Source organism: Leptidea sinapis, chromosome 20, assembly GCF_905404315.1.
Source record: "Leptidea sinapis chromosome 20, ilLepSina1.1, whole genome shotgun sequence".
NCBI classification, from domain to species: domain Eukaryota; kingdom Metazoa; phylum Arthropoda; class Insecta; order Lepidoptera; family Pieridae; genus Leptidea; species Leptidea sinapis.
Genome location: NC_066284.1, coordinates 6,926,176 through 6,952,059, shown reverse-complemented (window position 1 = coordinate 6,952,059; position 25,884 = coordinate 6,926,176). Strand labels below are relative to the sequence as shown.

The following is a 25,884-nucleotide window of genomic DNA, read 5'->3' as shown; positions in this document are numbered from 1 at the left end:
AAAATTATGGAATGCGGTTTTAGTACACCCAATCCCTATTATCATTACTTCCATATTCTCCAAAGTTATGGATTCGGGTCGATTATCAACCGCCAGCTTTTGAGGTACCCAGAGGAGCACCAGCTGATCAGCAACTACCAGTACGGTTTCCGTCAGGTTCGGCTGGTGATATTCTTGCATATCGTACCTATTCATGGGCGTAAGCGGTTAGGTCAAAAAGGAGAAGCGCTGGCGATGAGTTTAGACATAGCAAAGATCTTGAATTGGGTGGGGCATAAAGCACTTATAGCGAAACTGCCATTCTTTTGTGCAAATGGGTCACTAGCTTTTTGGCTGATCGGAGCATTATTATAAACGGTGCATGCTCGTACTTAAAACCCATAAACGCTGGCGTCCCGCAAGGCTGTGTGCTATCCCCTACACTGTTTCTTCTGCATATCAATGATATTCTGTATATTATGATCAGTGTTTATTACTATGCAGACAATTTTATTTCTAAATAGCCAAGGTATTTAAATATTATAAGAAATACTATTAACAATAGCTCATTCCACAGCTTCATAGTACGTGGAAGAAAGCTCCATGAAAACTGTACTGTGGAAGACAACCACACTTCCAGATGGTGGGGATGATATCCTAATTTGTATGATATGTGGACTTGTGGTATTCGGTGTCACACACACGCTCCGTTGTACCAGTTGTATTGTCTTACTAACGATATTTAAGAAGACTGCTCGATACTCGATTCTCGTCATAATTATGCAATGAAGTTGTGTACCCAAAATTTTCAAAAAAAAAAACAATTTCCTTATTTTTAAATGAAGTATCCAAATGTTTAGATTTTTCTTTAGTGTTAATTCCGCCAATATTTGTCTTTAAACAATTCGACACCTGTTCGTCGGACTCAAGCCCAGAGTCCCGTGCCAGAGTTTGGCGAGTCAACATTTTCTGAGGATGCCTCGTGTAGAGGTGAAACACGTGTCGAATTGTTTAAAGACAAATATTGGCGGAATTAACACTAAAGAAAACTCAAAACATTTGGACAATTATGGATTTCCGCAAAGTAACGCCTACTTCAATAAAATTTTTAATAAATGAAGTATCAGTACATCATCGCACCTATTCGTAAGTTAAGCGCAGGCGGCAACAGGTCCGTATTTTCGCTTCCCCCCCCCCTTCCACGCCCCGCAACAAGAGTGTAAGCGGTGTGATCTTGCGGTGGCCATAAGTTGCCTAAATAATAACTTGTGGTTAATTAGTTTTATTGTAAGTGTCGCACCCGGCATGCCATAGCTTTCATCATATACACACAATGGCGCGACGTCTGTACGCCACTTCAAGCGAATTGTTTCTTAGCAATTAGCGAGTTTAGTTGACGTCGTTACCTTGTTATCGCCTATTCATAATAACAACCATGAAATAACCCCCACGGCTGTCGTGCCGCTATGTAAAGGACGTGGGATACATTCCGTGGGATGTCTTTGTTTCGTCTACATCTATGACATTATTAAACATTAACTTAATTATTATTTAAAGTGAGCCTTATTAGATCAATTGTTAGGGCCATAAACCAAAAAACATTTACACCAGAGAAGTAAATGAAGGTTTTATAACAAAATTTGTTAACATTGTTAACATTAAGATACAGACAGAATATATTGTACTTAATTCAACAAACAGTTACAGGTACCTTCATGTGGTAGATCATTCAATGTTTTTCAAAAAGTATATATTTAAATTAAATTAATGGTTAATTGTATTGATTTTAAACTAATCTAATATATAAAATTCTCGTGTCATGGTGTAAACCTTTGAACTCCTCCGAAACGGCTCGACCGATTCTCATGAAATTTTGAGTGCATATTGGGTAGGTCTGAGAATCGGACAAAATCTATTTTTCATCCCCCTATATGTTAAGGGTGGTCCACACGAAATTTTTTTGACATTTTTTTTAAATTTGTTTGATTATGAGTCAGCATTAAAAAATACATACAACTTCAAATTTTCACCCATCTACGATCAACAGTTACTTTTGTATCGCGATTTTAATATCGGCAATACAACGTTTGCTGGGTCAGCTAGTATTGACAGAACAGCGTCAGCTGGTGTCTGTATAAATTGTCGAAAGTCGAAAGATTTTATTCGCTAAACCACATACAAATGATTTACAAACTGTATCGAGAGAGGACGTATCGATGACGTCACTAAACATGTTTACTATTTGCACAGCCTAGGAATAGGAGAGTTCGCTCCAAACATACATCTTCGTACAATGAGAAAACTGAATGAACAATTATATAAAAATTACAGATTCCAAATTCAAATGTAATATTTTGTTTATTTTTAATTTTAACAGTATTTATGGCCAGACTGAATATATATACTAGCAATTACCCGCGACTTCGTCCGCGTGTGCAATAATTACTTTAGGCAGCATTTTTTATTTTTTAATATACTCACTTTGTTGTTAATACATTTTTATTAGCTACAGCAGCAGCTTTAGCTGTAAATTTTGATACAATACAAATATTTACTTATTTTTTATCAAGTGCTTAAGTACAAAGTTTCATAGTGCTAACTTTGACAATGACGATCTTCCATACACACTTCCACCCTTATTTCAACCCTGACAAGCCTTTTATTTGCGATAAATGGTAGCCTATGTCCTTTCCCAAGCTCATGTCTATCACTGTACTATATTCCATCATCGGTTGAGTGGTTTAGGCGTGAAAGCTTAACAAACAAACTTAATTTCACATTTATAATTATTGCTAGCTGACCCAGCAAACGTTGTTTTATATAACGTTAACAATTAAGTTAGTAAAAAAAATTCAATAATTAAAATTATTGGGGTTTAAAAAATATATATCGTGCATAAAATTTATAGTACTACAATAATCATTATATTCGATTGCCATCTTGCAACTCTATTGCGTATCTGTGGATGGAATAGAATAATATTAAAATTGCGATACAAAAATAGTTGTAGATCGTATAAGGGCGAAATTTTTACATTTTTTCGTCGAAATTTTTTTTATAATAAAAATTTCAAATAAATAAATATATAAGGACCCACCTTATCGTTGAGGGGTATGAAAAATAGATGTTAGCTGATTCAGCCAGTATAGGGTATATAGGTATAGGTATTCACAGGCTACTTTCCGCAACTCGACTTCTGCTATGCGCCTATTTTGCGTCATAAGGTTGGGTTGCCAACTTATTAATCTTGCCATCCCAACTCCTCAAGGAAGTTACTCAAACCTCTGATGTCACCCATGACTTCGGGGAGTGTCCTCGGTGACCCCAGGTGTTTGGCCCGGTATGTGGCCACACTACGGCTCTCCAGGATGAGGTGTGTGGCCGTTTCTTCTGTCTCCATGCAAGCCCTGCACAGGGGACTGTCGGTGACACCTATATTAAACAGATGCTTGTTAAAGGGGCCGTCACCCGTTATTACATGAGTTATCTTACGTAACCTTGATCGTGTGAATTTCACCAGCTTACGAGAGAGCCTCTGATCTATGCATGGTAGAGCCTCTTTTGCCGGTTCAGTCAGTTTCGGAGGCGTTTGGTAACAAACACAGCGACACGAGAATTTTATATATTAGATAGTAGGGATATATATAATACTGGCCTCCCCCCTTGGGAGACTTTTATACTTATTTAGAAGAGCATTTATACATGGGCTTCCTTGGCATTCCCGACCTTCTATTAAATTTAATGTAACAACTTTTTGAGGCAGATGAATAGCACTGACCGCATGAGTTAAACGACTGTAACGACGACTGAACCAAAATTGTTCTTTTTTTATTTTAGTCACCATAAGCCATGTAACTGTGGGATAAAAACTGATGATAATGATACCACTGATTGGGAATTGGAATAATTATATTGGAACTGGGAATTAAATACTTAATTTTATTCTACGATTTCACATTGGAAGCCCGCTGAATTATTCTCAGGTCTAATACATTTTGATGGTAGTTTTTGTCTTTCAATGAGTGATTTTATATCTTGTTTTGAATAAAAATATTTGAAAATGAATTTTATGGTAGGAATGTTTGTAGTTGCAAATTTCTCAGCAAAAGATAACTCAGCAATCAATGACAAATTAATTACTATATTAGTATGAACGCGAACTTTTCTAAAAGGCTGCCAATGCTTCTGTGAATCCTCTGGTATTGAAGAAGGCGTAAGGAAGTAGGCGGCGGTAATCACTTAACATCACGTCTTAACATAAAATAAAGTAAATTATTTCTTTTCCAAATACTTCCTAAAAATATTTCGTAACAACCCAAAAACAAGTTTGCAAAGCAAGGAAGTTTTGCACCTGTAAAGTGCAAAGGCAGAAAGATATAGAACATTCTATGTTAACTTATTTACGAAGGTATGTGGGCAATGCTAGATACATTCTATAAAATAGTATAAACAGCGAGTTATGCCTGTTCACCGGCACAGGAAATAAATATTTGGATATTGATATAATATTCATAAAGTCAAATAAACTGTATTAAATTAAGCGCTTTTAAATCGTCATTATAAATATTTCATTTAAATTACTGAATCTACCATATGTTCGAAAAAAGCTCGTGAGAAGAACATACAAGAAACTCAACGGCCACTCTTTTCAATCAAATAGAGTATTATACAATGGCTCTAATATCCAAAACAAATTAATTTGTAAGGTATCAATATATTAATCTTGTTTAAATAATATAAATTATTTCATAAACAGTAATAAAGTATAAACTGTGGATGCATCAACATTTAGAGGTTGAATTTAGTGTTTGTGTAAGGATGCTTCGTGAACATGATAATCGTTATTTCGTCAAAAGTTAATATTCTGCAACTTATCATCATAATAATTATATTTATAAGACCGACATTAAATAACCACTACACACGATTGACAAAATAAATTAAAACATTGAAAGTTTGTATTCGTAAGTATTTATAGTTCAGGAAGTGCTCTTTAACTTGATCTCAAATCAACATTATGATTTCAACTATCGATTATTAATCATTATTATGACTAGGCTTATTACTTTAAAATAAGACTCTTCTTATTGGGGAACGGAATTAAAGTACATACAAGGTAAAACAAAGACATTATTTGTCGTCTTGTGATCCTACGCGTTGAAATAAAACTTGTTTATCAGCTTGCCTCCAATGATTGACTTTCATACGATGAGGAACACGTTTGACTTGACTTTTCAATTGTATATTCGGATTGCATCGTATAAATAGGTCCAATGTGTGGAAGAAGGCATCAGTTGATCAGTTCGTATCACAGCTCACTGAACAAACACAGACCACGATGAATTCGCTGGTGGTGTTCGTTTCCGTCATGGCGCTCGCCGCTGCCGCACCAAGCTATTTGCATTCTCCAGGAGTCATCACTTACGGTGTTCCTACACTCGCATTGGGATCGTCTGCAGTTTCGCAACAGTCCCGGATAGACATCAAGTCAAGCCCAGCTGTTGTATCCGAGACCGTCTCAGCGCCAGTACTTCGGACAGTTGTTTCTGGGCCTTCAGCTATTGTCCCAACTGCATACGCGTCACCAATCGCTTTTGGCGGTGCTGCTGTATCTCACCAATCTAGAGTTGACATCAAATCAAGCCCGGCTGTTGTTTCTGAGTCGATCTCAGTGCCAGAAGTTCGGACGGTTGTTGCTGGGCCAGCTGCCGTTATTCCAACTGCGTACGCCGCTACAGTCGGTGTTGCACCCGCCGCAGTATCTCATCAATCCAGAGTCGACATCAAGTCAAGCCCAGCTATTGTGTCTGAGACGATCTCAGCACCAGAAGTCCGGACTGTTGGTGTTGTTGCTGAGCCAGCTGCCGTTATCCGATCTGCATACGCAGGCCCAGTCGCTGTTGGAGCAGCCGCAGTATCGCACCAATCTAGAGTTGACATCAAATCGAGCCCAGGCCTCATCAGCACGGTAGCTTCAGGTCCGATTTTCAGCGCCTACTCTGCCGGACCCTTCGCCTACTCCGCTCCTTATGGCCCCGCATTCGCACCAAGCGTCATCGCTTCCATCCCAAGTGTATCCCGGACAGTTATAACCCCTTACGATCTTTCTGCTAAGGTTGTAACATCTGAATTGAAAGAGGGTGAATCCTCACAATCTCTGCCAGCTGAGACACCAGAGGTCGCCGCTGCTCGTGCTGCTCACGAGGAAGCTAAAGCTCAAATTGAAGCCGAGCACTCCATCAAGAAGCGGTCGGTGGGTCTGGTCGCCACACCGGCGGTCACCACTTACTCCGCTGGGCCACTGATCTCCCACTACGCTACATCTCCTTACGTATACTCTTCTCCACTAGCTCACGTACGTTATGGTGTCCCCACCCCATACTATAGCGTACTTTGAGCACCATGACGGAAGTGAGGAGTTCGTCTCCTCGGTTCAGACTACATCGAGCAATCGTGATTCTAAAATATAATATAATCAAATATTTGTTTGTTTATTTTTATAATTATTTATGTAAGAAAACCCATAGTAGTGTGCCTAATCCTTGATTTCAATATGCAGTTTCTTAGATTATTTATAATCCAGATTATATGTCATTCTTGAATCATATAATAATATAATATAGAAACGCATGCTTATCACATACATACAAACAAAGATCTAAAAATACATACTATACGGTATGCCGTTGATGGATGTATTGAAATTTCGTAGATCGATTAATTATTGAATCACCAAATCCAGAAAATGAAAACACATGAAAATGTCGCTTCGCTAATTTCAGATTTCTTTTGAAGTTCGCCTTTTTATTACACTGTTCACTACTTCATTGGCTTTAAATGTTAGCGCCAATGACGAATACATATATATATAGAATATCATTGGTTAGCGCGCTACTTTTTGTGTTCTAAAATGATAAATTTACTATTATATTATATACTAGCTGACCTGACAGACGTTGTTCTGTTCATAATCATAAAAAACTCGTATGGATGGAATTTTGGAAAATCCGTTCTTAGCTGACCTCTACAATTCTAGTAATTAACTCTATATCAGTATAATACTTGCATTTTGTGATTTTTAAATAAATTATTATAAAAATTTTCTTCGAATTTTGAATTTAATTAATTTTGAACAGAATTTATATTTGACCTTTACAAAAATGTGGACCCGATTGACGGTACTTCTAAAACAAACTCCTCCGCCGCGTCTGTCTCTCTGTTCGCGATAAACTCATAAACCACTGCACCAATTGTCATGTTGATTTCACCGATGGATTACGTTCTTCTCAAGGAAGTGTGTAATTTGTTTTTGTATGCACATTTGTATACATTCACGATATTTGTTGGGGGTGTCGTAAAAAAATAAGCCTTCAAAGAAGCTTTCAAAGAAAACGCTGTCTAAAACCTTAGAGATACAACAAAATTATGTATCGAATTGGAATTGTGTATCTTATGTAGGCCTGCAGAAAAGACCTTAAGTATAACATACTATATCCATTTTAATGTTTTAAAAATTTTAAAAACCAATAATCGGTAATGTAAAATATGTTTACACAAATACATTATTAATCCTTTTTATTTTGTTGCTATATATTATTATAAATCATTCAGAAATACGTTTTTGTTTAATTTTTAACTCATTTACTATGATTTCACATTTCCGATGGCTTTACTACCGCTCTCAATATACTATCTACAGATAGAGATAAATTACACCTACTACTCTCAGTAATTAGCTGTCAATAATCTGAAGCTGTCCCAATATACCCGATAAGTCGTCCCATTGACAGACAGCGTGTACGGATAAGGTGAGTTACGGTCGATAAGTTTATTGGGACGGAAAAGTCAACTATAGTTACGATTTTTATCTCAAGTAAGAGATAGACTGAATATTGGGAATGTCCGTTAGTCTTCATTATTCCCGAATACATACATAATTTTTGTTCTATTGACAGAACAGCGTCAGTCGGGACCGCTAGTTAATAAATTAAAACAAAAGTGGAACTCGATGACGTCAAACGTCGCATAGCATTATTTCAAAAGAAAACACGAGGACATAAAGACACTTGTGTGATAAGATAGATACAAGACAACCCTTGCAATCTGAACTGAATCACGAGCTGTGAGCAAACAGGCATTGTTTCAGAGAAGCACGTGTGACCCAGTCCGGCTAATGTACTAATAAGTGGAGTGAACTGTGAAAGATATGCATTTACGTGTGAGAACGTTGCACACTTCGTGACGGCCAGGGCCTTGTTTGAGGTGTAGCGTGACCTTGATAAGATTGTCAACGATTGTAATCATAATGCCTAATTACAGAAAAAATTCTAGTTACTTTTGTTAATTCTAAAAATATTAATTAATTTATTTATTGACACACCAACAGCATTTATACAAAACATTAAAAATAATTATGGTCTTATAGGTTTATAATCTGGTATGAATGCCAGTTACTGGTGCATACACCACTCTCATTGCAATACATTAATTTAAATACAAAATACATTTCGACCTACAAATTTAACAAGGATTTTAAGCAAATTACTAACAATAATAGATACAATATAACGAAGAAATAGTTTGTATAAATATCAACTAACATATTTTTTTTTTACAAACAGAAATGTGCGGTTAGTTTTTTTTTTCAGACTTGTCACTGTGTCATGAAAAATATCAAAATCTTTTATGGACGCGGAAAATCGATTGTACTCAGAGCACATCCTTGATAATGGAGAATGTTTAAGGGCATTTGTCCTACTTACTGGTGCCACAAGTATGTTAGTAATCGGATTTCGTGGATATCTGTGCGGGATTTTGAAATTTATTTTATACAGCAATTCACTGCACGCTGTCTGTCCTGATAACAGCTTTTTGAGTCCTTTAATAACTCAAGAAAGTCTTAACTGACTTTAATAAATGTGGGTGTGTAGTAAGAATGGACTGTATTTGATTGCAATAATGTTACACAAATTAAATTTGAAAACAAAATTTATTAACGATGCGGGACTCGATCCCGCTTTCTTGCGCACTCTTTCGAGTCGTTGATAAATCTTGTTTGTCTTGTTCAACTCTCAGGTTGTGGCTTCATCTACAAGATCTACTTTACAGTTGATAACATGCTCAATCCCAATCATTGCATTTTAGGAAATTTACAGGAGATGTCGCCCATTCACTTTGACGACCTGTATAGCCGAGTGGTTAGCGATCCTACCTATTAAGCTAGAGGTCCCGGGGTTCGAATCCCGGTAGGTGCAAGCATTTATATGCTAAATATGGATGTTTGTGTCCGAGTCATAGATGTTATGATGTTTGTTTATATTAATTTATGTATGTTTAAGTAAGTATATTGTATTAAATATATCATTGTCTTGTAACCCATAACACAGGCTATATATGCTAACTTGGGGCAAGATAATTTGGAAAGATTAATGTGTACGTTTGGCTCAGTGGAAAGAGCGCTCGCAGTAACGCGAGAGGTCGCGGTTCGAACCCCGCATATTTCATAAAATTTTGTTTTCAAATTTAATTTGTGTAATTAATCCCAGAAATGAGGGTTTACTTTAAAAAAACAAATTTTTCTAATGTTTTGACGCGACGTAAAGTGAAATAATTTAAACGTAGGGGTAACCAGTGGGAGGCTCCTTAGCACAGGATGCCGGCTAGATTATGGGTACCACAACGGCGTCTATTTCTGCCGTGAAGCAGTAATGTGTCTAACCATTACTGTGTTTTGGTCTGAAGGGCGCCCTAGCTAGTGAAATTACTGGGCAAATGAGACTTAACATCTTATGTCTCAAGGTGACGAGCGCAGTTATAGCGCCACTCAGAATTTTTGGGATTTTCAAGAATCCTGAGCGGCACTGCATTGTAATGGGCAGGGCGTATCAAACAGCTGAACGTCCTGCTCGTCTCGTCCCTTATTTTCATTAAAAAAAACATCGCATCTAATATTAGTTCGCAACACGTTGCTGTTATTAAAGCAAGGCGTTTCATTTTATACTTGTATAGCAAACTTATATATTGATATTGCTTTTTCTTTGTTTTTTAATTAATATCAACGTTAATTATTAATTGTTCAGTTTATCAACGTTAATTTTTCTAATGTTCAGTTTCAGTTTTTTCCCTATTAATACTTTTATATAGAAATACCGAGTTTTGTCTGGTTTCGTTGCTAAAGTTAAGTTTCGTGACTAAGCGATACGAGTGGCAAAATTAACGGACATTTTGTCGTAGTACGCGCACCAAATATCCCTACTAATATAATAAATGTGAATATAAGTTTGTTACGTTTTTACGCCGGAGGTACTGAACAGATTTTGATGAAATTTGGTACAGCGATAGACTAGAGCTTAGGAAAGGATTTAGGCTTAACTTTCTCCCGGAAAAATCCATGGTACTCGCGGGATTTGTGAAAAACCGAAATTCACGTGGATGAGCTATAACTAAACCAATAGTAATTTGCCATAGCAATCTACCACGAAATAAGATTCATATAATATATTGGGAAAGGGGGCGAAAATGCGCACCGGAACTGGAATAGGACATCTTTAATTCCAAACTTGCTTATTATTTTTGAAAACATTTTATCTACGCGGACGAAGTCATGGGCATCAGCTAGTATCATAATTTTGACGTTCTGTTCCTAAACAGAGCACCCTATCTCATGGTATCAAACAACGTAGGCAGGAGTGAGGAAGTGTTGCTTGCTCGACTCATAAGTCGAGCTGATAAATCTTGCATTAAAAATTTGTATTTAAACTAAGTACGCAATTAATCTTTATCCAAATACACTAAATAAAACTTAACTACCTGTTGGAAATACCATAACAACACGCTTAGCAGGTTCTTACAATTACCTGAATATTAATTAAATTTTACATACTGTGTCTGTCTGTAACTTGACGGAATTGCAAATTATAAGTAACTCAAGTTATAAGAATTAACTTAGCTTATTTTATTATAGATGTCGCAGGTATTTTGTCAAAGCCGTGACATAATATCACTAGTGATATTATAATTAAACGGTAAATTGTCAATCGACTTCATTTCATACAATTTAATGACCTGGTATTAGTGACATTGTAATGTCACGGGTACACTATAGTGATATTGTAATAAATCTAGGTATATAACAAAGTTATCAGTGTGAGACATGGAGCGTTCTGATTGGTAATTTTTTTTTCATACGCTATTTGCCATACAATAATAGTAAACCTTAGACCGTGTGTGCAATTTTCTATCTGAAATAGTAGTGAACAAGGGTCGATTCGGTTCGGGCATTATATCATACGGCGGTGTGATTAACAGCGTAAATTTTATTTTGGGACTTACTAGTGAACAAAGCCCGATTCGCTTAGATAACAATTAGTTGATCACACTAATGTATAACTGAAAATAATGACTATATAAGAAACAAACAGGCCCCATAAACTAACAACCAGTAAAATTTTCAAAATATCATTGGATTACAATATCACTATAGTTACAATGCGACTAAAACCAGGCTGTTAAAATGGACGAAATTAATTCGATTGACAATCTATCTTTAATCATAATATCACTAGACTAGAATATCACTAAACACTAAATTGCTGTATAACGCCAAGAATATTTGAATTTTCAAACAGAATACAATTAAATGGTATGATTGCCAACTAAATAAAATGAAATTGAGCGAAATTGCGCACTGCCGAGCAAATAATATGAAATATTTCAATAATTCATTCTTGAGCAACCAAGTTAGACAATGTTTCTTATTATATTTAAAATATTATAATGAATATTATATTAAAATATTCACACTATTCTCTTGAACTTAATTAGTTATCTACATCCTATGTAATTATAATTTCTAATTATATTTGCTAACAAAGATATAAATAAAATAGTAAATAAAGGTTATCTTTTAAATATTTTGTTGTGCTATATTGCGTTGTATCAAATAAATACTGCATATAACAAATACCATAGAAACACTATCAGATGATATTTATATTTATCACAAGAACGAAGTTTGCTTTTCTATAAATCTTATAATGAATATAAATCCAGTGAACTCCTAAACTAATGAATGAATTTTAATGGGGTTTCTTCATGGGGTGCAGTTTAGTCCAACTTGAGAGATAGATTAGTTTTTTTTTTCTTCTTTTGGCAATAGTGTTTACTTTTTGCCAATAACGTAAATTAAAAGATTGGGAAACTAAGTTAAAAAAGGATACGGAAAACGAGAAAGGATCAGATAAGTAGAAAGAGGATTGAAACGGATATTAAAAATTTCATAAATATACATATATACTTGCTACTTACACAACATTACGAATATTTAAACTTTAATATGATTCTGAAGAATGAAAGATGACAATATTTTATAAAATTTACATGGATACATAATTAGACAGGATATACAGGTAGGAAAAGGAACATTAAGAGATATTAGATCATTCAGGAATGAGGAGCGGTCGTATAGAGAACATGAAAAGAAAATGTGATCTAGATCACATTTATCGGATTCACATTCACACATGTCAGTAGATACAATGCCTAATCTATTAAGATGAACAGGAGTCCAAACATGACCCAAACGCATTCTTATGATAGAAGAACATACTAACTTATTGCATTTGGCACGGAAAAACCATGGTTTAAATGAAATAAGTGGCTGAAGGTTAAAATATTTCCTGCCTTTTGAGTGACCAGTTTCAGTCCAAAGTCTATTCCAACAATCCTGAAGGTGAACTATAGGAAGAGCACCTAGATCCTGGCAAAAAACTTTATAAGGGAAAATGTCGCCATCGACCACGGCTTCATTATCTAGTTGGTCTGCTTTTATATTACCAGGAATGTCGCTATGGCTGGGGATCCATACAAACAATACAGAAAGACCAAAGTGATTGCATTTATTTAATAGATTTCTTATTTCTATGACAACAGAAGAAATGTTTTTTGATTTAAATGGGAACCTATTGAGAGACTGTAAGGCACTTTTTGAGTCAGAGAAAATTATTTTTTTTGGAAGTTTAAATAGAATAATATATTCAATAGCCTTAAAAATACCATACCATTCCCCAGTAAACACCGATGTTTCCGGAGGTAGTTTAATTTTCTGTGATATTTTAAATTGAGCGTGATAGACACCTACACCAACGGGATCCGAGGAGGAATGTTTAGACGCGTCTGTGTAAATATGGTGGTAATCAACCCAAACAGTATTTTTAAGAAGATTAAACGAAAAATTTGTACTAAAATCGTGCTTATTTAAATCTGAGTTAACATTAATTTCTGGAAGCAACATTAATGCTTCAAAGCTAGTACTGAAAAGAGGATAATTAATGGATCGATGAATAGGAGCTTTTATGTTGATAAATTTCTTAAAACTATTGATTAGACAAGGTGGTTTTTTATTTGACCAATATGCAGATGAATCTATATGATGAGAAAGTTTCTGAAGTTTGTTATAAAGAGAGTGGTTAAGAAACTGAAAAGATCGGAATATAAATTTGTCTGCTAAATATTGACGACGTAGATGTAGTGGAGTATCACCACATTCTACTTGAAGAGCATTGATAGGACTTGACCGCATAGCACCAGAAACTACTTGTAAAGCTTTGGACTGTATGAGATCTAGTTTTTTAAATGTCTTAACACTACCAGGCTCCAGCAAGAATGTACCATAATCTAATATACTTCTTATAAGAGCATTATATAACAATTTCATGCAAAAAGGGTGCGCACCCCACCAAACACCTGACAGACATCTTAAAATATTAAGAGTACGCTCACATTTAGCATTTAGGTAATCACAATGTGGGATACCAGTTAGTTTCGAATCTAAGACAATTCCCAAAAACTTAACATTATCTTTAACTGGAATCTGATAACCCTCATAAAATATAGAAATAGGAGGAGGAGTTCTTGATCTCGTGAATAAAACTATTGTACTTTTTTCAGGTGATAGATCAAGGCCATTTAAGCCCAACCAAGTTTTTAAATTTATCAGCGGTTGTGTTATAGAAGAACTAGCTTTTTCAATAGAAATATCACGACAGTAAATTAATAGATCATCAGCATACTGAAGAACATTTACACTATTAAGTGATGATTTTAAATCGTGTGTATAAATATTATACAATATTGGGCTCAGTACTGATCCCTGGGGGAGGCCCTTTGAAACAAGTCGAGTAATTGACTTCCTGTCATCTAGTTTCAGGATTATGTATCTTTCGGAAAGCATGTTTATGATAAAATTTGTTAATAGCAGAGGTATATTAAGTTGTAAAAGCTTACTCTTTAAAATACTTATTACGACATTATCATAGGCACAATTTATATCTAAGAACGCAGCTATTACTGATTTATTATTTGAAAATGATAATTGAATATCAGAAATGAATATACTTAAGCTATCAATAGTACTTTTCCCACGTCTGAAACCGAATTGGGATTCACATAATAGACCGTTATGCTCAACAAACCATTCTAAACGATTTTTTATAAGATGTTCTGTAATTTTCATCAAAACAGAAGAAAGTGCGATTGGGCGATAGGCAGAATGGTCTGAAGAACACCTATTAGGTTTCAGTACGGGAATTATTTCTTGACGTCTCCACGTGGAGGGGATGTTACCAGATGTCACTATGGAATTTATAAGAGATAAATAATAAAATAAAGCATCATCATCTAAATGAGAGATAAAGGAATACGGAATACCGTCCAGTCCAGGAGCAGAATCCTTAACATGAGACAATACACCTTTTAGTTCAGTGAGAGAAAATATACTGTTTAAACCAAAACAGTTATCATTATTTATATTTATTACAGGGTAACCAATTATTAAGTCTTCAGGAACGAAAGGTGGAGCCAATTTATCTAAAAAGCTATTAACTAAATGAAAAGGGATTGATTTTGGGGATGAATCTTTGTATGCAGATCTAAACCTTCTTATATTTTGCCATACAAGAGATGGTTTGACATCAGGTGATATTGAATAGCAGAAATTTTTCCAGCCATCAAATTTCTTTTTCTTTAGAAATTTTGAAGTTTCTGACATACTCTTTGAAAGAATTTCAAAATTCTCATCAGTGGAACATTGACAGTATGTAATTTCAGCATATTTTCTTCTCTTTACTGCCTCAGTACATTCGTTATCCCACCAAGGAGGAGAAGGAATAAAATCAAAAGGGCTATTTTTACTTGGAAATATCTCATTGGCAACCTCAATAAAGATTCTTGCTAAAGAATCTGCACACTGAGATTCTGTACCTGGATTAATTGTTGGAAGTGTAATAATTTTGTTTTTTATTAGATCTTTATATAAATCCCAATCAACATCATTAAGCTTATATTTTAAACGAGGAGAATAAGTTTTATGTAATACTTTATTGTTATTATTGCAGGTTGGAAATGATAATAATAGTGGGAAGTGATCACTACCAAAAGTAGTGAGATCGTAATGGATCCCAGGACAAAGAAGAAGCAAGATTAGGTGTAGTGACTGTTAAATCTGGAGCACTTGGGCCCTCGTCAGGATGAGAACGTCGTGTAGGACGACCATCATTTAATATACTCAAATTCACTGAATCAAATATATCTATTAATGTGTTACCATAACTATTAGAAGATAAGTAACCCCAGGATTCATGGCGACAGTTAAAATCACCAAGGATCATAAAAGACTCCGGAAGAATGGAAATAATATCTTTAATTTCATTTAAGATTGCAGAAGAAGGATGAGGTATATAAATAGATACATAACAGATATTTTCAACTAAAGCAGCAATAATAGAAAAATCATTACTGTGAGAAGGAATAGAGAAGAGAGAAAAGGAAAGAGGGTGTTTCACAAGCATGGCTACTCCGCCATGCCCATCCACACGATCTTCTCTGAGACATGAATAACCACGAATCTTAAATAAAGATCCTGGTTTCAACCATGTCTCTTGAAGAGCACAGATATAAGGTTTATATTTATTTAATAAATAAATAAGATCACTTTTTTTAGGAGTGATGCTTTGACAATTCCATTGAAGAACTTTGTCCATTATTTGGTTTATAAATTTGAGTAATTGCAGAAACTAATAAGGCAGCGTTGGACGGTGAAAATTCATTCGATTGACTAAGAGATTTTATAAGAGAAATAATTAAATCAATTACTGAGGATTCCAAAGGATTTTCATCTTGGTACTTAGAAAAAGAAATAGATAACCTATTCCGGCCTATCCTTTTTAATAATATTTTTTATAGTTATATAACAGCCTTGCAACAGGGGGCTGTGGCTGTTGTGGAGTGTCTGTGTTATTTTTTTGTATGGTCTCTACTACTATAGAAGAATTGTTGCAGGAATCGACTTTGGAAAGAATTTGTTTGTCACTAATGTCTACACATTTGCAATCACTTTCCTTAATATCCTTCTTATCACCACGGTGTTTTCGTCGTCTTTTATTACAGTGTCTGCATATTCTGGGTCGAGCTGACACTCTTTTACGGCCACTAGATGTCTGAGACACAGAACCATCTGTATCCATAGTGCTACCTTCGTCATTATTAGAAATTGTCACTACATGACCTATATCAGGGGCTGTCCCCCCAGGATCATCCGGGGGGTCCATCATATCATAGAAAAGTGAAGAAAAGAAGACTTACCAATAGGATGAAATTTACACAAATTAACAATTTAATAAAAACTAACTACTAAAATATATACAAACTACAACTTATCTGATCAAAATATCTAAATATTTACATGAAATTTAAAAATAAAATGAAAAATTGTCAAAATTACGTGCGACCGATCTTAAGTTTCCCGCCCTTTTTTTCGATAGATTAGTTATTATTTCCATTTGGGACTCATGATTATTTTTAATTCCAATATTTGTTTTCTATGGACATCTATTCTATGAAAGAATTTATTGACGCATGGTTTGACAGTTCTGTTGTGAAACAATTTCATTGTAACAACAGGGAGCATATTATACAAAATAATTCTTGTTGCTATGAAATATTATTGACTAATTCATAAAAAACAGTATTTTACCACTGGAGAGGCTGTTCCATATGACAGCAAATTTTTTGTGCTTATTGGAAGCGTCACACGCGAGCGTCCATAGAACTAATTTTGACGTATAATACAAATGGCTGCGAAGGAACGTACAATGCTCAGAATTTTTGCATTCTGAATAAATTTTCCGTGTTATTTATACTTCAAGACTCAACGTAATAATGTACACATTTTTTTTTTGTAAATAGTTTCCCACCATCTATCGGTGTTTGCTGAGGTTGTCATCACTAGTTTTAGTACCGCAGACTCTCGCTACATGGCCAACAGCGCCAAAATGGCGAATATCAAACAGGCACAAAAGCACTTTGACAGCTGCCAGTCCAGTCCAGATATTTCGTAGAGCTCAGTGGATTGAACTGTTAGAGTTAATAAATCATTGTATTTGTTGGATGCAATCACTAATTGAGACAGTAATCACGAACAACACCCTCCATAATTCCTTTATATCACCCTACTTAGGTATAGTGATTAAAAATATTTGGATACCCTCGCTAGTGAAGCTTAATTAAATATTAATAATTTATAAAGTAGACTCCGCTTACTTTAGGACTAAAAGAACTACACGTCTCTAGAACATCATCTTTATGAAGCTCTTAGAGCTAATCTCTGTGTAAGCCACGTCTTTTAATTGTTCGAGCTTTTTTGCAAGATTTCTTTTTCGATAGATGTTTTTCCTTGAAAATTTATCTTAGTGGTGGTGAAAACTGGTAATTGCTGTCACAGCATCAGACATACTCAGATTAGATACTGCCTCATATTTTAATCTCCGCATATTCCGACGTAGTTTCGATAATATATTTCGTATTCATTATTCATAATGAATCTGGCGTCTGTTGTTACGAGTACGCGAGGAGTCTCTTATCTTTATTGGCCCCTTTATAATAGCTTCCACAAAAAAATAAAGCAAAAAATGCAGGTTTGTTTGTACGGAAATGATAATCATTCAAATAAGCTAGTCCTAAATACCAATATAATTATTATAATTTATTTACATACTTAAGAACAGAATATATAGTATTTATTTTAGTTTTCTGAAAATTATTTTCTTAACTATCTGATACAAATTCTTCTCTTTTATACATATTTGTCTGTATGTTCTTCTACAACATAAGATCTTCTTGTTAAAAATAAGTAAGTATATTTGATCGCAAATGTGATAAGTATTTAAGATATTAGATATGAACTTCACCAGTGAGAGGATCCTTTGCACAGTATGCCGGCTAGATTATGGGTACCACAACGGCGCCTACTTCTGCCGTGACGCAGTTATGTGAAAGCATTACTGTGTTTCGGTCTTAATTTACTTAATTTACTTAATTCGGTTCTAAGCATCTTATGTCTCAAGGTGACGACCGCAGTTGTCGTGCCGCTGATAATTTTTGGGTCTTTCAAGAATCCTGATCGGTACTATATTGTAATAGGCAGGGCGTATCAATTACCATCAGCTGAACGTCCTGCTCGTCTCGTCCCTTATTCTCATTTAAAAAAAATCGGAACTAACGTTGTTAGTAATAATGTAAGTATATCATTTGAGTTCATCACAACATTAAACATTAAGTTAGCGGTTGCCTAAGCGTGCTTGGACAACTTATATTATAATTCAAAACCGATCCAAATACTTCCTTATTAAATAAAACAATAAAACAAGCGCTCTGTGTAACAAGCATTAGATGACATATTTTATCGTTGATCAAATTTGAAGGTGATTCAGTGGCCTTTTTTACTTCATCTTATAATTGCACGAGGCGCGTATATAAGCATCAGGCTTGGCATGTTTGGCATCAGTTGATCCAGTTCAGTTGACCGTCGTAACACACAGACCACAATATGTTCAAGCTGGTGGTGTTGTTTTGTACCTTCGCTCTTGCCGCGGCCAAGCCAAGCTACGTGGAGCCATGGGCCTACAGCGCCGTGGTTGGTCCGGCGGTCACCTCCGTCGTCACTCCTGGAGTCAGCTCCGTGTCGCAGTACAGTAACAGCGTGGTGCATGGCTCTCCAGTGGTTCCAGCTGTGTACGGCGCTGCATACGCCCCGGTCGCTTCTGCCGTGTACCCGATAGCCCAGGCGCCTGGCTCACCCGCCGTTGTCCTTGACGCTGTCAACGGAGTGCCGCTCGACACCCCCGAGGTGGTTGCTGCTCGTGCCGCCCACTACCAAGCCAAGGTCCTCAGCGGTGCCCACGTGATTGCCAAGCGCTCCCTGGCAGCGGTCTCCCCCTACGCCTACAGCTCCGTCGTGTCTCCGGTCTACCCCTCGACCTACTCCTACCCAGGGTCATATGTCCCCGCCTACGGTGCTCAAGTAGTATCTCCTTACTCATATGTTCCCAAAGCTCTCTCAGTCCACCCCTGGTAAATACTTCATTTACCCAACAAAACTCTGTAAATCTGATGTTCTGTTATAAAGCGCTTTCCAGTCAATAAACAAATTTCATTTTAATATTTTCGTTTGAATTATTTACTTAATGTTATTTTAAAATATTTATGCTGTCCTTTTTTTTATATGTATTTTACATAACATATTTCTCTTTTAAATTTATTTGTTATAATATAAAATAATATAATATTGAGACACTTTTACACAAATTATCTTGCCCCCAACTAGGCCTAGCCTGTACTATGGGCACAAGACAACAATATCTATCTATCTATATATATAAAAATGAATTGCTGTTCGTTAGTCTCGCTAAAACTCGAGAACGGCTGGACCGATTTGGCAAATTTTGGTCTTGAATTATTTGTGGAAGTCCAGAGAAGGTTTAAAAGGTGAATAAATGGGAAAATGCTGCTAAATTAAATAAAAACAACAAATTTGTTTTTCCTTTGATGTGTCCATACATAATTTCTATGAGAGAATTTATTGACGCACGGTTTGACAGTTCTGCTTTGAAACAATTTCATTCCGACAGCAGGGTGCATATTTTACGAAGTAATTGTAATATGTTGAGGTTATGATATATTATTGACAAATTCATATAAAAACATTATTATCTTTATTATATACAGAACAACGTCTGTCGGGTCAGCTAGTATTTAATACAATATACTTACTGATATCCATGACTCGGATACAAACATTCATATTCATCATATAAATATTTGCATATACCGGGATTCGAACCCGGGACCCCTATAGTTTTAGACAGAATAGCGTTTGTCGGGTCAACTAGTTTGGTTATAAATTAATTATGTATAACACTTACGTTAGAGTAGTTTACTTGACATTAAGCTAAATCATTTCTTATGGCGTCAAACTATTATCTATATAAGAGATTTCCACGTATATAGTCACTCATCACGATATCTCTGGAACCATTAGAGCTAAAGACTTGAAATTTGGTAGCAATATTCGTTTCACCAAGTAGAGGTCAGCTAAGAATTTTACGATTACGGATTTTACGAAATTCCAACCGCAAGAGTTTTTTTTTTTATTATGAACAGAACTATAAATATTAAAAGAAATTTTATTCATTGGCTGTCAGGACACTTTGTAAATTTAAACTCAATCTCAGTTAATATTCAAATTTTTTAATTACTTAAACTGAATACAAATAAAAACGATGAAGCAAAATAATTTAAAAAAATCATTACTTACTTCACTTCACGTTTCCAATTTGATACACCTCGACAGATAGATTTCTCTCGCCGTCATTAGTTCAATGTGGACTCACCTTAAAATTTATATCGCAACGGGAGCTCTGTATCTCTGACAACATGTGTGCGAACGTTCATGACGATCGGTTGAGTAATTTAGGCGTGAAAGACTAACAAACAAATAGATTAACAAACTTACTTTAGAATATACGATATTAGTAAAAATAATGCAACTACCTTTGTAGACTTGTACTAGCAGACACCTAGGAGGTAAAAGGAATATCCAGGATTATCTTAACGTTTCATTAAAGGCACTAAAAGGCATAAAAGGCATTTATTTTCTCAAAATTGATACCTTTAGAATTCTTTTTGATGTTATGTTAAATATACTAGATACTACTACCGCTTCGGAAACAAATGGCACTCTGAGAAAGAAGAAGCGGCGCAAGTAACTCTCCCAGCATTCTTTTTTTGCGTTCTTTTTAATAAAAATATATAATATTGTACTGTCATTGCTATTTCTATAAAATAATCATAATCTGGTCCCAGGCAGTCACTTAGATATTCAGCTGTGCAGTAGTAGGATTTACGACAGAGCCATTCAAAAAAAAAACATTTAAATAAATAAAATTTTAACCAGATTCCTGCCACCGAATTCCACCAATTCGCACGACACGCCACAAATTAGGATATCATCCCCACCATCTGGATGTGTGGCGGTCCTCCACAGTGCGGTTTTCAAGGAGCTTTCTTCCTCGTACTACTAAGCTGTGGAATGAGCTTCCTTGTGCGGTGTTTCCGGGACGATACGACATGCGTACCTTCAAAAAAAGCGCGTACACCTTCCTTAAAGGCCGGCAACGCTCTTGTGATTCCTCTGGTGTTGCAAGAGAATGTGGGTGGCGGTGATCACTTAACACCAGGTGACCCGTACGCTCGTTCGTCCTCCTATTCCATAAATAAAATAAAAAAGAATAGTAAAATACTCATAGAGTTTATGATGCTATTGATAAATATATATATATACAGGTTGTCCCAAAGTTATGGGACATGAAGGGAAAGTACCTTAAATATGGAAGATAGGCTATTTTACTGAAAGAAGACTTTATGTTATTTTTAAAAGTTAGTAATTCTGCATTCAAAGATTTTCTAAAAATTACTTGCCTCGTCTGGGAATCGAACCAACTTAAATCTAAAAAAAAACACCCTTACTCTTATGATGCCAATCGAAAGAATGGCCAAAAACTAATAACTCTTCTTAAGTAACATAGTATTTTAAAAGAAAGTAGTCAATTAAGAGGGTATTACTTGTAAATTAATTAATTACATGCTCAAAATGTGATATCTCTTGTCTTACGCAAATCGCCAATCTTTTAATGAGTCCGCTGCCTGTTGATTTTCTAATCATTTTATGGTAAATATTCGATATGATATGGCACAATTCTGTTTGTAACTCGCCCACGTTCTCGTATCGCTTTTTGTATAGCATATCTTTCACGTATCCCCAAAAGAAGAAATCTAATCGTGTAAGGTCCGGGGATCTGGCCGGCCATCTAATCGGTCCATTCGTACCAATCCAAGTAGGAAAACATTCATTTTACGTTGTTCCTTTCTTTTAAAATACTATGTTACTTAAGAAGAGTTATTAGTTTTTGGCCATCCTTTCGATTGGCATCATAAAAGTAGAGGTGTTTTTTTTACATTTCAGTCGGTTCGATTCCCAGATGAGGCAAGTAATTTTTAGAAAATCTTTGAATGCAAAAGCACTAACTTTTAAAAATAACATAAAGTCTTCTTTCAGTAAAATAACCTATCTTCGATATTTAAGGTACTTTCCCTTCATGTCCCATAACTTTGGGACACCTGTATATATTTATACATATGAGATTATATACAAGCTGCTGCTGTGATGTCGTCCACGTGGACAAATAAAAGCGGCAACAATAATGCCTGGATGTAGCGTCATAATATGTATCCTATATGATTGGAAATTTATTATGATTTGAAATATTTAAATTAGTCAGTGTAAATACACAATGTACAGTTACAGGTACTAGTAAACGTAATAATTGTAAAATCATAAACCTGATGCACCAAAACATGCAAGGATTGTGTAGTAAAGAAATTGAACTGGAGTTACTAATGAATAATGAAAATAATCAATTTTTATGTCTCACGGAACAGAGGTTTAGAAAATATATAAATTAACAATTAAAAGTAAACATTACTTGGAATATTTATTATCTGGGAAACTGGAAGAGCGAAAGACTGCAATAATTTTCAATATAATCTAATAACAAACAATACTAATATTTACTCTGAGCAGGAAGTAGCTTCTGCTTTTGAGAATTTTCTAGTTTCTATCATACGCACTCTTGTCTCCTCCACCAGAGTTGCTGAGTCAATTCTTGTGAAAAATGGTAAATAATGTAAGCTAAATTTCAAATTCAAGTTTTATTAACAGATTTCTAGAAATGAAAAAGCTGCTGATATATGGGGCATATCTGTAAAAATAATAAGTTCAGTAATTAAGGTCATAGTACCACACAAACTTTACCGACCCTTAGTAAAATTTTTGGAAAAATAACAATGAAAATAACTTAAAAGTACAACATATCTATTTATTAAAATATACACCTCTTATGCGACCGTAATACCTTTAATATTAATTAAATTTTATTATTTGTATGCGCTACATATTGATAGGTTTGAAGTCGGTGGCAAGGAAAATGTGATAGAGGTACCTACACCCGCCACGCGTGACATTGAGTGTAATCATTGTAAATACACATTAAAATATACCAATCGAATTGAGAACCCCCTCCGTTTTGGAGTCGGTTAAAAATAAAACACACAAGTATCACTACCGGTTTTTTACTACAATATGTTTTTTTACATTAAATATTTGTTAATACCGATAAAGGATACGTAATAGATTGCACAATCGGCGTCACAATTCTTTTTACTACAGGAATAACAGGAACTAATTCTTCAGCTGCATGTAAGTCTATCCGAGATTGGTGAGATAACGCCGGTATGAATGCAGTAATCGGAGACAGAAGACTTGGGGACCTCTTCAGAATAGGATGTTTAAGCTTAGTTAACAACTCTAGTCCAATCCTTTTGTTGTCACTTATATTATCCATATCATAGTTTTCTTTTGAGGGAGCAGTGTATACTTGCACAATGCCTTGATACGCAACGAGACAGAAGACAAGAAACGCGTTTGAAAACATTTTAGAAGACGTAACTAAAAGATGTGTCGACGTGCCCGTACTTTTATACCAATGAGATATTTCACGGTGGCAGTGACAAGTGCAAAGTTCTTATAGAAAATTCGACACGTTATTGAATAATGTAAGCAAAAACTCAGATTTTAGTTAATTGTTACGCAATTGGAAATACAGGTTTTCCAACAATGGTGTACTGGTTGTTTTGACAAAATATGTATAAAATATAACACAAATCAAAGTTCACCTCTATAATGGTAGCGACTTCAAGTAAATAATAATGTTTTAAGCAAAGATATAAGACAACACATAAGTATAACACAAAATTTGGTTCTTACACTAGGCATAGACTGTCCAAGAGTCGACCAATTTGATTATCAGTTAGAAGCGAGAAGTCAAAGAGAGCACTGTTTGTGTGTGTATGATATTATGAACCTACATAAAATCAATACGAAAAATCTAAAACACGTTGGTACGTGCCGGGATCGAACGGGCGGATCTCTCTGAAAAGTAATTTAATATAAAAATTAAATAAAAGATGTGTCAAGTCAATCATACGACGCTTAATGTAATGTAAGACTGAATTTTAATTATAAATTAAAGATAACATACTTTTATTTATTGAATTAAAATCTAAGATACTCGTATTCTTCGGGCAAAGTCGCGGGTGGCCCCTTGTTACTAATAACCGCGGGCGATGTTTATGGGTGGGGGGGGGCTGGACATCCTACTGGTATCACATTCTGGCAGACATTTCAAAAATCTGTCAGACGTTGAAAATGCTGGTGCGTCGCCTCAAATTCCATTTATTGTCAAAAATTAGTACTCGCCAGTACGGATTCATGCCACCGAAGACTCCCTCTACTTTAGTAAATTAGTAAAACTGATATCCCTTGACATAGAGGAAGCCTTCGATAGAGAGTGGTGGCCAGCAATAAGAATCCGACTGGCTGAGAAAAAGGCCCTTTGAACATGAGAAGAATTATAGAAAGTATAGATTACCTCAGTAACAGTAAGGTAAGGGTCCGATACACAGGAGAAGACTTATGTAAAGTGACAAAAAAGGGCTGTGTGCAAGGATATATTAACAGTTGGTAAAAAAAACAATTGGCGGGATCATTTCTCATTTGTTTTTTTATAAATCAAAGTTCTACGTACGCAACGAAAATGGAATTTAGTCGAAAAGATGTAAGAGCGATGATTTTTTATGGTTTCAAAAGTTCTCTCTCTCTCTCCGCAAGACTGTGCTGCTTGTTCGTCTTTAAAATGCATTTGGGAGAGATGCACCTTGCTTGAGCACCGTGAGGCGATGGTTTGCTGAATTTGAGAGAAGTCAGGTTTCTTTACATGATGAATTTCGTGAAGGGTGGCCTTGAACTGCCGTCATCGAAAATAATGTGGCTACTATTAATCGGCTAATTGAAGAAAACCCGCGGATTACCTATGATACAATTCGTGGACTATTGGGAATCTTTACTTTTGCTCATACTAGTCGGTATGAGCCCCTCACGAACTGACAGCGGTGCAGAAGCGGACTCGCATGGAATGGTGTTCACAGATGTTAATGAAGTACGACCACGGACTGCTAGTGCTATTTATGACATTGTCACAGGAGACGAAGCGTGGATTTATTGTTTTGAACAGGCAGTGATAGCTTTCAATCAGCACGTAGAAAACATACCATGATATCTGTGGTCCTCCTGTTTTAAAAAATGGTTCGATCACATAAAAAAATATTTAAAATGTAAAATAAACTATTTTGAAAAGCATTTAACGTAATATTTTGGTTATAACATGTTGTTTTCTTAAGTTACGCAAAACTTTTAGTGTGAACTACGTAAGTATGTGCGCGACAAATTTACGAATTACTCAATTTCGCGCCAACCGATTTCGATGATTCTTTTTACCGTCGGTGTCAGCCAAGGTAGATTTGTAAATTATAGGTGAGATGTGCTTGAGTCGTTAGGAGGCGAGAGGCGAGAGCGGGTCGCGGCGAAAGGACACCGATTCCAAAAAGAACAATAATCGT

The 25,884-nt window shown here is 35.5% G+C and overlaps 2 protein-coding genes and 1 long non-coding RNA gene across 3 annotated transcripts; all 3 read left to right on the top strand.

The window, feature by feature from the left end:
* Positions 1 to 5,281: 5,281 nt before the first annotated feature.
* Positions 5,282 to 6,461, top strand: LOC126970167 (calphotin-like). The gene has a single exon (XM_050815944.1). The coding sequence runs from the start codon at positions 5,318 to 5,320 to the stop codon at positions 6,374 to 6,376; it is 1,059 nt and encodes a 352-aa protein (XP_050671901.1). The 5' UTR covers positions 5,282 to 5,317; the 3' UTR covers positions 6,377 to 6,461.
* Positions 6,462 to 14,567: 8,106 nt separating this feature from the next.
* On the top strand, positions 14,568 to 16,141 carry LOC126970221 (uncharacterized). Its single transcript, XR_007730572.1, has 2 exons — positions 14,568 to 14,952; positions 15,372 to 16,141. It is a non-coding gene; the product is annotated as an uncharacterized LOC126970221 (long non-coding RNA).
* Positions 16,142 to 18,802: 2,661 nt separating this feature from the next.
* LOC126970202 (cuticle protein 18.7-like) lies at positions 18,803 to 19,471 on the top strand. The gene has a single exon (XM_050815986.1). It carries the CDS (start codon positions 18,860 to 18,862, stop codon positions 19,385 to 19,387), a length of 528 nt encoding a protein of 175 aa, XP_050671943.1. The 5' UTR covers positions 18,803 to 18,859; the 3' UTR covers positions 19,388 to 19,471.
* Positions 19,472 to 25,884: the final 6,413 nt, after the last annotated feature.

Bases quoted from the DNA above. Each gene is read 5' to 3' on its own strand.
- LOC126970167 (XM_050815944.1), top strand. From the start codon at position 5,318: ATGAATTCGCTGGTGGTGTTCGTTTCCGTCATGGCGCTCGCCGCTGCC.
- LOC126970202 (XM_050815986.1), top strand. From the start codon at position 18,860: ATGTTCAAGCTGGTGGTGTTGTTTTGTACCTTCGCTCTTGCCGCGGCC.